We start from the raw sequence: 13,995 nt of genomic DNA, 5'->3' as shown, positions 1-13,995 counted from the left end.
CCACTATCACCAAACAGTGTTGGAAATAAATTATATAATTACTGGCTTAGAAATAGGAAAAACAGGGTGGACTCAAGTTCTTGGCTAAGAAAAATTTAAATGTGATGAAAGTTACAAATGGAAGGAACAGTGTGGATATGATCATGATAAGAGTTGAAGATGACATGAAACAGAGTGTGGCAATTCATGTGCCCCGGAAAATGGGTTGTTGGAGAGAGAGCGATTACTCTAAAATGTTAGTAAATACAAAGATTTCATGAAATGGGGTGCTGAAAGATGGAGGAAATGTGGTAATTATGGGAGATTTTAACTGTAAAGAAATCTGCTGGGAGATTGACAGTGAAAGGTGGAGAGGAATTATGGGGAAATGTATTACTTGACATGACTATGGAATATACAACAACACAATGGGTAAAGGAAAATATGAGATATAGAAATAATGAAGAACCATCGAGGCTAGATCAGAACCTGAAATTGTGGATAAAATTTAATACAAGACACCAATTGGGAAGATTGACCACATATTATTTGAGCTAGAACTAGAGAAAATATACATGGAGAGAAATAAGAAATACAGGAAAGAGAGACTGGTATATAGTAAAATGGACTTTATGAAATTTAATAATTTTTTTCAAGAAGCAAGTTGAGAAAAATTCTACAATGAAGAGACATAAGTGGAAGAAAAATGGAAGATTCTGATGGAAATCTATAATGGAGGGGTGGATAAATATGTACATACATACATACATATACCAAGGCTTTTTCCCCCTTCCAAGGGAGGTAGCCAAAAAGGGAAAGGCATAAAAACACTCCCACCCATTTCATCCCTAAATACACTCCACACCCCTCCCACCCTCCCTCTCATCTGAGCACCTCCTGGATGACGGGTCATCCCTGCACCCTGCCCACCGCCCTGGGTCAGAAGCAGTGTCGCAAGACACAGCACATCCACAGCAAGGCCGCTTCATTTAATCGGCGACCCCCCTTGCATATAAGGAGAGGACGGGGAGAAATCCCTTCGGGCTGCGTCAAAATTTACTCACACATACTACCCCACCCCGCCCATTCCTCCTCATGCAATCACAACATCATCCATATACAACCATTCTCCACTCACCTCTGTCTTCCGTCCTCTCCCTTCCTTCCTCAACAGACATTCCCCTCTTCCCCAAAGCCCCCTTCACCCCATCCATCCACCTCATCCTAGGACGTCCCCTCATGTTCACTCCCTCCACATCTGCCTTCCATACCTCTTTTACTAGTCTTTCTTCACTCATTCTTTCCATGTGTCCAAACCATCCCAATATTCTTTCATCAACCCTATCTCCCAAATCCTTTTTCACCCCTGTTCTCCTCCTCACCTCCTCATTTCTCACTCTATCCAGCCTAGTAATCCCCACCATACTTCTCAGACACCTCATCTCAAACACATTCAAACTCCTTCTCTCTTCTTCTCTTATGTTCCACATTTCTGCCCCATACAGTGCTGTTGGCACAATCACTCCTTCATACAGTCTCCTCTTCGCATCCATTCCCAAATGTCTATTCCTCATTACACTCTTTAATCCACCAAGGCATTTACTCGCTTCTCTCAATCTACATTCTACCTCCACCTTCACTCCACCTTTTCCTGCTACACTTGCACCCAAGTATCTAAAACTATCCACTTCCTCCAGTCGCTCTCCCTTAATGTTCACTTCCAGTCTACTGCCACTTTCACCCCTTGTACATCTCATCACCTTACTTTTACCTACATTTATCTTTAGCTTTCTTCTATCACATACTCTCCCAAACTCTGCCACCAACTTCCTCAATCCCTCCTCTGACCCTGCCACAAGCGCAGTGTCGTCCGCAAACAACAGCTGGCTCACCTCCCACTTTTCTCCATTTTCTTTAACCATCTCCAATCCCTGACCCACTACCCTTACATTCACCTCTCGCACCACCCCATCCATGTATAAGTTGAACAGCCAGGGCGACATAACGCATCCTTGACGAAGTCCCACCTTTACTTCAAACCACTCACTCTCTCCATTTCTAATCCTGACACAAGCTCTACTACTCTCATAAAAACTCTTGACAGCTCCCAAAAGCTTTCCTCCTATCCCATAAATCTGCATAACCTCCCACAGTGCCTTTCTGTCTACCCTATCATAAGCCTTTTCCAGATCCATAAAAGCCCAAAAAACATCCTTCCCCTTTCCTATAGCTTTCTCACATATCTGTCTTCCCACAAAGATCTGATCTACACAATCTCTACCTGTCCTAAAACCACACTGTTCCTCACCAATTACTCCTGTTCCTCTCCTAATCCTCTCAATTAAGATCCTCCCATAAGCCTTCCCTACTACACTTAACAGGCTAATCCCTCTGAAACTACTACATTCACACTTGTCCCCTTTTCCCTTGTAAAGAGGAACTATACAAGCACTTCTCCAGTCCTCCGGTACTGTACCCTCTCTCCAGCAAACATTAAATAACCTCACCAACCAGTCCACCATCACTGAACCTCCCTTTTTCAGACATTCTGCATGGCATCCATCCAGACCAGGTGCCTTACCTGCTTTCATCATCTTAACAACTGCCTTCACCTCATCCTTCCCTATTTCTCCTCCATTCTCCTCACTCATCACTCTCATTTTCTTTGCATTTCCCACTGCAGCAATCTTTCCTTCCCTATCCTCCTTCACATTTAGCAACTCCCTAAAATATTCTGCCCATCTTCCCCTTACTGCCATCTCTTCCATTATCATCTCTCCATCTGTACCTTTTACCTTTTCTTCCCTACTTGATTCGCCTCCTCTTCCTCTCTTAATTTCTTTCCAAAACATCTTTTTATTACTTTCAAAATTTTCTGTCATACTCCTACCCCATTTCACATCTGCTCTCCTCTTTGCCTCCTTTACCTTTTGCTTTACTTCTCTTTTCTTTTCTTTGTACGTCTCGTATGACTCCCCCGTCCTCTTTTGTAACCAATCTGTGAATGCTCGCTTCTTCTCTTCTACAACCTTCTTTGTTTCCTCATCCCACCATTCACTACCCTTTCTTCTATTTCCCCCTGTCCTTCTTGTTCCACACACCATCCTTGCACACTTTAAGACTCCCTCCTTGAACCATCCCCATTCCTCCTCCACACCCATCTCTGCTCCATCCTTTACTCCCTCCCACTCCTCCTTCAGCTTCTTTTCGTACTCCTTCTCCTTTTCCTTTTCATTCAAGGAGTTCACTCTAAGAACCTCCCTACCTTTTGTCCCTTTACTCTTTCTCCATCTATCCTCCACTCTCAGCTTACCTTCCACCAAAAAATGATCTGATTTTCCCCCACCCTCTCCCCTTAGCACATGTACATCCTTAACTCTTCCTATCATAATCCTATTTACCACTACATAATCCATTAGCGCTCTATCTACCACCCTTCCCTCCACCACCCTCTCCCATGTGTACTTATGCTTGACTTTCTTCCGAAACACTGTATTTGCTATCATCAACTCTCTTTCTAGACACATTTCCACCATCAACTCTCCACTACGATTCTTTCCTGGAACTCCACACTTCCCAACCACTCCATCGATTGGACCATTTCCCACCCTAGCATTAAGGTCTCCCAGTACTATTACATTGACATTTCTTCCTAAACCCTCTATGTACTCATTTAAATCTATCCAAAAGTCCTCCCTTTCTTCCACGCTCTTCTCACTGCCAGGTCCATATGCACTTACAAAGACCCACATCTCCTTTCCCAGTTTCACCTTCATCCACATTATCCTTGAGGAAACCTCCTTCCACTCCACTACCTGTTTACCTATCTCCTCACTTACTAGAATAGCCACCCCTTCCCTCCCTCGCCCTCTCTTCACTCCTGATAACCTCCCATTTACACTCCCAAACTTACACTCACCCTTCCCTTTCAACTTAGTTTCACTCAAAGACAACACATCCATCTTTCTTCTCACAAACATACTACCTATCTCTTCCCTTTTACTCTCATCTGTACCACATCCACGCACATTAAAAGACCCAAACCTTAGGGTGCTGGCCCGAGGCCCTCCAGCACCCCTTATGCCTTCACTTTTCTTTTTAGGTTATATGCCCCGTGGGGCTACAGGGAGAAGAATGCCTAGTCCCTCTCCCCGTCCCTTTCTTCTCGCCTCTTACGATCCAAGTGGGATACTTAGTGGCAGTATTCTTTTCCCCCACCACAGGGAATTCCCCCATCACAGAAAGAGAATACTCAGAGAAATGGTACAGGACAGCAACAAGGGGTTGGGGGACAGCATAACGGAGGGACAGTCGTAGTATAAAAGTGTCATCATTTCTCTATGAACAGAATTTCTTCTATCATAGACAAAATGATGTGTGGCTCTGGTCCGTAGGGGCGCCCCATATAGACCCTAAAGTATCGACTGCATGCTACTTTGCCACAATAACAAGCAGCCAATACCCCAGACAAAAACAGGAAAAGGTGTATATTAAGTGCTGGTTTAACAGAAGGTGCAGTGAGGAAAAAAAAAAAGATGTAGCTTGGAAAACATGGAAAAAAGAGAAAAATCCTAGAAAATGGCAAATACAGGGGGTCACCGCAATTCGACAGGGATGGGGCGGTCTATCATCGGTTGAACCTGGGTTTTGTCGAATCATGATGCAGTTTTTCCCATAGAAATACATTGTAATTAGGGGGGATAGGGACCGACCTCCAGCCTAGACCCTCCCAAAATATCACTATGACCTCTAAAAAACACTGACTTAGACTAAATCAGTAATATTATTAAAGGCTTCATTTATATCTAATTTTAATTATTAAACACATTAAGCTGCTGTATAGTACATTTTTGGAAATAAAAACACTTGCAATAAAAAGCTAACTTTTATTTAAAGATAAACCCATCTCCCACACACACATAGTACAAACACTCAGCAGAATATATGAAAAGAGCATTTTACTGGACTTACAAACCTAGCTCCTCCACCTCCTCCTCCTCCTCCCCCTTAAATCCCCTGAAGCGTGTCATTGATGAACTCCGCCTTGGTGATGGTGGTGTGGCCTCAGTGGTTGGCTGTGCTGCCTCCTTGGTTGGTGGTGGTGGTGTGGCCTATGTGGTTGGTGACACAATGACAAGACACGCTCCTGCACGAGCCCCATGCTGATTGGCATCTTGCGTTGTGTCCTGTCATCTATCCACTTGATCAACATGTCCTCCATCATGTCGAGACGGGAGTCCCTTGAGCCACGGAGAACAAGGGAAGTCATGGAAGATGTTGATGCAGCGGCTTGGCAGTATTTGTCCCTGTTCTTCCAAATCGTTGATGCTGTTGATCTCGGGACACCCATTTCCGCTGCAACGGCAGAATGAGCCATACCTGCCTCACACTTTCTTATAAGCTCAAGCTTATCTTTGAAAGGCAGGAAAATGTGTTTCTTAGGGGTGGGGCCGGAGGTGGATTTGCGCAACATGGTGGAGGTGGAACAGCGGAGCACGGCTTGCCACGACGATGGCTGGGGCGAGAGTGAGACAGAGTGGCACATCGGGAGTGGCGGCAAATTCAACCGGGTGGGTGGCGCACAAGATTTGAATGTCGAATTATCGAGTCTGGCTGTCAAACCTTGAAGGTTGGGTATAAATTAGCTACTGTCGAATTTGCGATAATTTGAATTGTGAATGGTCGAATTGCGGTGACCCCCTGTACTATAGCCAAAATTTGTGAAAAAGTTATCAAAAATAGATGGACAAAACATCTGGAGGAGAACAACATACTAAACCTGAGACAGTTTGGATTCAGACAGGGAAGATCATGTGCCACAAATCTGATCAATGAAAGAAATGAATATATTAAAATATGTAGGGAAGACCAAAGAAATTATGAAAAAGACATAACAGAAAAATGTAAGGATCAACCAAAACTATTCTATAGATATGTGAACAGCAAATTGAAAAACAAGTAGGAAATAGAGAAACTATGCCAAGGGAACACAGAATACACAGAAGATATAGAAATGACTTAGGTCATTAGTAAACAATTCAAGTTGGTTTTCACTAGAGAAAATGTATGGCATTGGGATGAAGGGCGAGAAGTGATATCCTCCTCCTATGGAGGAGATAATAGCAACACAAGCAGAAATAATGGACCAAATAAGAAACCTTGATGTCAGGAAATTGCATAGCCTGGATGGAATTGCAAACTGGATACTAAAGGAGTGTAAAGAATTGGTAGGCAAAATATATAATAAGATGCTCACTTAAAGAAGGAAAAATACCAGAAGACTGGAAAAAGGCCAACATCATACCAATATATAAAGAAGGAAGCAAAGAAGACCCAACAAATTACCGACCAGTTTACTGTACAAGTACTATAGCCAAAATTTGTGAAAAAGTTATCAAAAATAGATGGACAAAACATCTGGAGGAGAACAACATACTAAACCTGAGACAGTTTGGATTCAGACAAGGAAGATTATGTGCCACAAATCTGATCTGTTTTTACTCAAGATTATTAGATATAACACAGGAAAGGGACAGATGGGCTGATTGTGCTTTCCTAGACCTACAAAAAGCTTTTGCTAAAGTGCCACATAGAAAACTGAAAACCATAGAAGGGGTACAAGGTAAACTACTGGAATGGATGGAGGATTTCTTGCATGGAAGAAAAATAATAGAGCTCAAAGATGAGGGAAGAGGTAATTAGTGGAGTTCCACAGGGATCGGTACTGGCTCCAATAATGTTTGGTATTTATGTGAATGACATGGATGAGGGTGTGGACAGTTACATGAGCTTCTTTGCTTATGGCGAAAAGATGTTGAAAAAAGTGAGCACTAAAATAGACTGTGATTTGCTACAGAGAATTCTGAACAAACTTTGGGAATAGAGTCAGAAATGGGAAGTGAACTTCAACATTAAGAAATGTAATATAGTGGAGTTTGGAAAAAGTAAAAACAGGATATCAGGACAATATAAAATTGGTGAAAAGGAAGTAAAGAAAGTGGGATTTGAAAAGACCTGGGAGTAAACAGATAAACAAAATTGTCGGAGAAACCTATAACTTGCTAAGATCAATAAAGGTGACATTTACTTACTTGGATGAAGAAATGAAGAAAATACTAATCACACTGATACGGCCAAGACTGGTATGCAGTGACACTATGGTCACCCAGTACTAAAAAGAATACTAGGAAAGTTGAAAGAATCCAAAGAGCAACTATGAAGATGGCCCCCACACTTTCAGAACTGTCATACAAAGAGAGATTGTCAAAACTAGAGTTACTGACCCTGGAACAAAGAGGAGACTTGTTGACTATAGAATCATGAGAGGTATGGAAATCCTTGATAGAGAAGACTTACTAAATTGGGATACGAAAAATACAAAGGGACATGGAAAGCTAAAAAAGGACAGTTATAGAAGAGACCTGAAAAAGAACAGCTTTCCTCACAGATGTAGTGGATGTATGAAACAAACTGGATGAAAAGATAGTGTGTACAAAAACCATACATGAATTTAACCCCTTCCATACGGTGCCGCACACGTAGGCGTCATGGGGAGCGAGTGTATTCGCGAGGCTGCCATATCGGCGTCTTGATTATATTTATTGTAGTCGCCCCTCCATAATGACATTCTTTCTAATTCTTTTGTAATCGCATTTTCTATGGTTATCAAAATTCACGGGTGAAGAGAGAATGATCGATATAAGCGGTGACTATATTTTATGATGCGAGTATTATTATGACACGTCGTACGGCTGGCATTGGCTGCTGCCACCGAGATCCAAGTCCATGACGCCTACGTGTGCGGCACCGTATGGAAGGGGTTAAGAACAATTTAGACACTGCAAGATAGAAAGATGGGACACCACAAGTGTAGCTCCCCTTCCAGTAAGATACAACTAGGTAAATACACACAGTTCCTTGCCCACCAGAGCTGGAATGCTGGCTTACAGTGCAGTGATGCTGACTTTTTTTTTTTTTTTTTTTTTCCAGTCCTTGGCCAGACTCAAACTTGATTGCTGAATCAGTGGCTGAGAGCAGTACCACTGCACTGTCAAGCTGTGTATTTACCTAATGTATAAGGAAAGGAGCTTTTGATAAAGTCCCACTCAAAAAATATTAAGAAAACTGGAAACCATAGGAGGGATACAAGGTAAACAATTGAAATGGATGGAGGCCTTTTTGCATGGAAGAAAAATGAGGGTGGTGCTCAGAGGTAAAACTTCTACTTGGGGAGAGGTAATTAGTGGAGCCCACAAGGATCAGTGTTGGCTCCAATAATGTTTGCCATCTATGTGAATGACATGGACGAGGGAGTGGAATGTTACATGAGCGTCTTTGCAGATGATGCAAAATTGTTGAAGAAAGTGAGTACTGAAATGGACTGTGACTCACTACAGAGAGATCTGAACAGGGTTTGGGAATGGAGTCAGAAGTGGAAAGTACATACATATAACAAAGGCTCTTTCCCCCTTACAAGGGAGGTAGCAAAAAAAACAAAGGCATAGAAACCACTCCCAACCATTCCATCCCCTACATACTTCACTCCCCTCTACCCTCTTCCCTCCCTCTTATCTTGGCACCTCCTGGATGACTGGTCATCCCTATGTCATGTCCACTGCCCTGGGTTAGAAGCAGCACATCCACAGCAAGGCCACTTCATTAAATTGGTTGCCTCCCCTCTGTCCCCTCATGCAGAAAAGGAGATGGGGAGAAATCACTTCAGGCTGCATCAACTTATTCCTCATATATACTCCCTCACCCCCCATCCCCCACCCTGTCCCCTTCATGCATCACAGCATTATCCATACACAACCATTCTCCATTCACCCCTATCTTCTGTCCTCTCCCATCCTTACTCAACAGACATTCCCCTCTTTCCCAATGCTCCTTTTACCCCATTCATCCATCTCATCCTAGGTCAGCCCCTCATGTTCACTCCTTCCACCTCTGCCTTCCACACCTCTTTTACAAGTCTTTCTTCACTCATTCTTTCCATGTGTCCAAAACCATCCTAATACTCTTTCATCAACCCTATCACCCAACTCCCTTTCCACCCCAGTTCTCCTCCTCACCTTCTCATTTCTCACTCTATCCAGCCTAGTAACTCCTATCATACTTCTCAGGCACCTCATCTCAAACACATACAAACTCCTCTCTTATGTTCCATGTTTCTGCCTTGTACAGTGCTGTCAGGACAATCACTCCTTCATACAATCTTCTCTTAGCATCCATTCCCAAATGTCTATTTCTCATTACACTTTTTAATCTCTCAAGGCATTTACTCACTTCTCTCAATCTACATTCTACCTCCACCCCCACTCCTCCCTTTCCTGCCACATTTGCACCCAAGTATCTAAAACTAGCCACTTCCTCCAGTCTCTCCTTTAATACTCACTTCCAGTCCGCTGCTGCCACTCTCTCCCCTTGTACATCTCATCACCTCACTTTTACCCACATCTTCAACTTCCTTCTTTCGCACACCTTCCCAAACTCTGTCACTAACTTTCTCAATCTCTCCTCTGATCCTTCCACAAGCGCAATGTCGTCAGCAAACAACAACTGGCTTATCATACACTTTTCTCCATTTTCTTCAACCATCTCCAATCCTGACCCACTACCCTTACATTTACCTCTCGCACCACCCCATCCATGTATTAATTGAACAGCCAGGGCAACATAACACATCCCTTATGAAGTCCCACCTTTACCTCAAACCACTCACTCTCTCCATTTCTAATCCTAACACAAGCTCTACTACTCTCATAAAAACTCTTGACTGCTCTTAAAAGCTTTCCTCCCATATATCAGCAATACTTCCCACAATGCCTTCCTGTCTACCCTGTCATAAGCCTTTTCCAGATCCATAAAGGCCCAAAATATATCCTTACCTTTTCCTGTAGCTCTCACACATATCTGTATTATCACAAAAATCTGATCTACTCAACCCTTACCTGTCCTAAACCCACACTGTTCCTCACCAATTACTCCCTCTGTTCCTCTCCTAATCCTCTCAATCAAGACCCTCCCATAAGCCTTCTGAACTAAACTTAACAAATTGATCCCTCTGAAACTACTACTCACACTTGTCCCCTTTTCCCTTGTAAAGTGGAACTATACAGGCACTCCTCCAGTCCTCCGGCACTCTACCCTCTCTTAAACATACATACTCTGCCCACCTTCCTCTCACTGCCTTCTCTTCCATTATCATCTCTCCATCTGCACCTTTTACCTTTTCCTATTTAATTGATTCGCCTCCTCTTCCTCTCTTAATTTCTTTCCAAAACATTTTTCTGTCATACTCTTACCCCATTTCACATCTGCTCTCCTTTTTGCCTCCTTTATCTTATGTTTTACTTCTCATCTCGTTACTTTGTACCTCTCATATGATTCCCTTGTCCTAATTTGTAACCAATCTATGAAAGCTTGCTTCTTTTCTTCTACACCCTTCTTTGCTTCCTCATCCCACCACTCACCACCCTTCCTTCTATTTCCTCCTGTCCTCCTTGTTCCACACACCATCTTTGCACATCTTATGACTCCCTCCTTGAAACATCCCGATTCCTCCTTCACTCCTAGTTCTAGTCTATCCTTCACTCCCTCCCACTCCTCTCTAAGCTTCTTCTTATACTCTTTTTACAAAGGATTACAAAGGAGGAGCATACTGACTGGAGACCTTTTGGTCCATAACTAGATCAGATGTGGGAAAAAAATTATAATGATAGATAAAAAAAAAAATAAGAATTATAATAATATAAATAGTAATAAATAAAATAAATGCATAGGCATAGTTGAATAATAAACAAATAGGTAAATAGTAAATAATAATAAATTGAAAGATAACTAATATATATATACCAAAGGCTTTTTCCCCCTTACAAGGGAGGTAGCCAAAAAGAAAAAGGCATAAAAACCATTCCCACCCATTCAATCCCTAATACACTCCACTCCCCTCCACCCTCCCTCTTATCTTGGCACCTCCTGGATGACGGGGCATCCCTGCATCTTGTCCACTGCCCTGGGTCAGAGGCAGTGTCGCAAGACACAGCACATCCATAGCAAGGCCGCTTCATTGAATCGGCGACCCCCCTCTCCATCCCCTCATGCAGAAAAGGAGAAGACGGGGAGAAATCCCTTTGGGCTGCGTCAAATTTTTCTCACACATACTACCTCACCCCCCCATCCCCCCACCCATTTCACCTCATGCATCACAACATCATCCATATACAACCATTCTCCATTCACCCGTCCTTCCTCAACAGACATTCCCCTCTTCCCCAAAGCCCCTTTCACCCCATCCATCCATCTCATCCTAGGTTGCCCCCTCACATTCACTCAGATAACTAAATAAATGAAAATCAAGCAAATAATGATAAAAAGACAAATAATAGCAAACAAGTAAACAAATGATATAATATAAATGGCAGTCATAACAGAAACTTGCTTAGGTGTTTATCTAAATAAATCTAAGCTTTGAACTGAACTTCATTGCACTGCCTGTGCAGGAAGTTTATTCCAGTCATTAACTACATGGTTGGCAAAGTTGTTTCTACCCACTTCCAAATTAAATCTATCTCCTGACAGTTTGAAACCGTTATTTCTTCTCAGATTCTTATTCATTGTGAAAATTTTGTCACTTTTGATGTCAGTTCCCTTTAGAATCTTAAAGACCTGTATCAAGTCACCTCTGAGTCTATGCTTTTTTAGGGAAAACAGATTCATATGTTTTAGTCAGTTTTCATGATTTATTTTTTATATTTGGAATCAATTTTGTGGCTCACCATTGTACTTTTCCCAATCTGTCAATGTCTTTGACGAGATTCAATGACCATACAGAAACAGCATATTCCAAATGTAGATGAACTAATGGTTTATATAGCTTGTTAATGAGAGATGAACTTTTGAAGTCAAAATGATTGCACAATAGTCTTGCTGAGGTCTCCTTTTCTTTCTCATTTAAGCAGTTCACTCTAAGTACCCCCCGACCTTCTGCCCTTTTCCTCTTTCTCCACCTATCCTCCACTCTCAACTTACCTTCCACCAAAAAATGATCTGATATTCCCCCACTGTCTCACCTTAGAACATGTACATCCTTAACTCTTCCTACTATACTCCTGGTTACCACTATATAGTCCATTAATGTTCAGTCTACCACCCTTCCATCCACCACCCTCTTTCTTTTGAAACATTGTATTTGCTATCATCAAGTCTCTTTCGAGACACATCACCATCAACTCTCCACAATTTTTTTTTCCTGGAACTCCACACTTCCCAATCAATCCATTTATTGGTTTATTTCCTATCCTAACATAATGATATTTGGAAAAAGTAAAAAAAGGATATCAGGATGATATAAAATTGGTGAAAAAGAAATAAAGAAAGAAGGATCTGAAAAAGACCTGGGAGTGATCATCACAAAAGATACGTCTCCTGACAAACATATCAACAAAATTGTCAGTGAAACCTATAACTTGCTAAGATCAATAAAAGTGGCTTTTACCCACTTGGATGAAGATATGGTAAAGAAAATACTAGTCACATTGATAAAGCCTAAATCGGAGTATGCAGCAACACTATGGTCACCCAGTACAAAAAAAATATAAAGAAGATTGAGAGAATTCAGAGAGCAGCTATGAAGATGGCCCCAGAATTATCAAAACTCTCATATGAAGAAAGATTGTTAAAATTGGAGTTGCCAACTGTGGAACAAAGAAGAGGAAGAGGTGACTTGTTGACTATCTACAGAATTATGAAAGGCATGGAAGTCCTTGAAAGAGAAGACTTACTAAATTGGGATAAGAGAAACAAGAGGACATGGAAAGAAGCTCAAAAAGGACAATTATAGAAGAGACCTGTAAAAGAGCAGCTTTCCCCACAGAGAGGTGGATGAATGGAACATATTGGACGAAAGAACAATGTGTGCAAAAACAATACAAGAATTTAAGAGCAAACTAGATATGGAGAGATACAAAGATGGGACATCACAAGTATAAGATACAACTAGGTAAATATCTTAGTCTCCAGTATATCATACTTAGCCTCAGTATTCATGTATAGTTCCAACTTAATCTATATCCTTGATTTCTAATCATCATATTTAGATTTGAAATCCTCTATTATTCCAGCTTGGGTTAAATCTGCTAAACCATTCCAAGTATTTATGCATCTATATGGAAAACTATATTTCAAGCCATGCATGATTTGAAACTTTGGTAACCTGTGAATGGTCAAAACCATGTATATCTTCTAGTAGTGATATGTGTATTTTAAAAAATATGTATATGTTTCTCATGTGTATTTTAAAAACTGCATGATGAGATGTCTGTTAAGGAATGACTGTATTGTATATTTTGGGTATATAATATAGCTGTAAATACAACATGCATATATTTACATAGGTGTAGCTTTTTTCCTGCTTATTACAATATAGTAAAATTTAGGTATGTCCATTTGTACTTAAATTTAATATTCCAACAGATATCAAGCTCCTAGATCATCTGCAGAAGAAATGTGGCAACCAATTAAGGTGAAAAGACGTCGGAATTTAAACAGTCAGAAGCCCCAAAGAGGAAATCATGGAGGAAGGTCTTGGAATCCTAATAATGATGCTCAAGCTGGATATAGTCGGTCAGAACAAGGGGCAAGAGGATATTATGGTAGAGGGAGGTCCAGGGGGAGAGGGAGTTCTTATAGTGAAAGAAATAAAGTAGAAAACACCAGTAATGACCACAGGAATAATCCAGAAAGTACATCATAATAAAAGTTTTATTTGGGTACATAAATTTTAATAAAAGTTTTATTTGAATATATGTATTATTCCTTTCACATGAGTACGCGTCCCAAGAATGCAAATATGATGAACAATAAGAAACGCTCTTGCTATGAAGACCACGAGTAGTCTTTGTATCTAGAAAAAGATGGAAAAATTAAATCATAGCAAAGTAATCTGCACATATAGTAGCAAAGCCAGCACCAGTTGAGCTCTTGAGTTTAAGCCAGGGAATATGTGTACATAAGCAC

At 41.3% G+C, this 13,995-nt stretch overlaps 1 protein-coding gene across 11 annotated transcripts in view; it reads left to right on the top strand.

The window, feature by feature from the left end:
- The window catches only part of LOC143032344 (ribonuclease P protein subunit p25-like protein), an 82,203-nt gene extending 68,423 nt beyond the window's left edge, over positions 1–13,780 (top strand). For 10 of the 11 annotated variants that reach the window (XM_076196929.1, XM_076196935.1, XM_076196933.1 and 7 more), the window contains one exon: positions 13,453–13,780. In XM_076196929.1, coding sequence (XP_076053044.1) covers positions 13,453–13,732 — 280 coding nt within the window. In that variant the 3' untranslated portion in view covers positions 13,733–13,780. Of the gene's footprint in view, positions 1–7,968; positions 8,129–13,452 lie in introns of all 11 variants that reach the window. The other variant, XR_012967103.1, reaches the window with a different exon arrangement.
- The last annotated feature ends 215 nt before the right edge of the window (positions 13,781–13,995 follow it).

This window comes from Oratosquilla oratoria, chromosome 13 (genome assembly GCF_046742065.1).
Source record: "Oratosquilla oratoria isolate Oo_2021 chromosome 13, ASM4674206v1, whole genome shotgun sequence".
Lineage (NCBI taxonomy): Eukaryota > Metazoa > Arthropoda > Malacostraca > Stomatopoda > Squillidae > Oratosquilla > Oratosquilla oratoria.
This window is presented reverse-complemented; position numbering and strand designations above follow the sequence as displayed.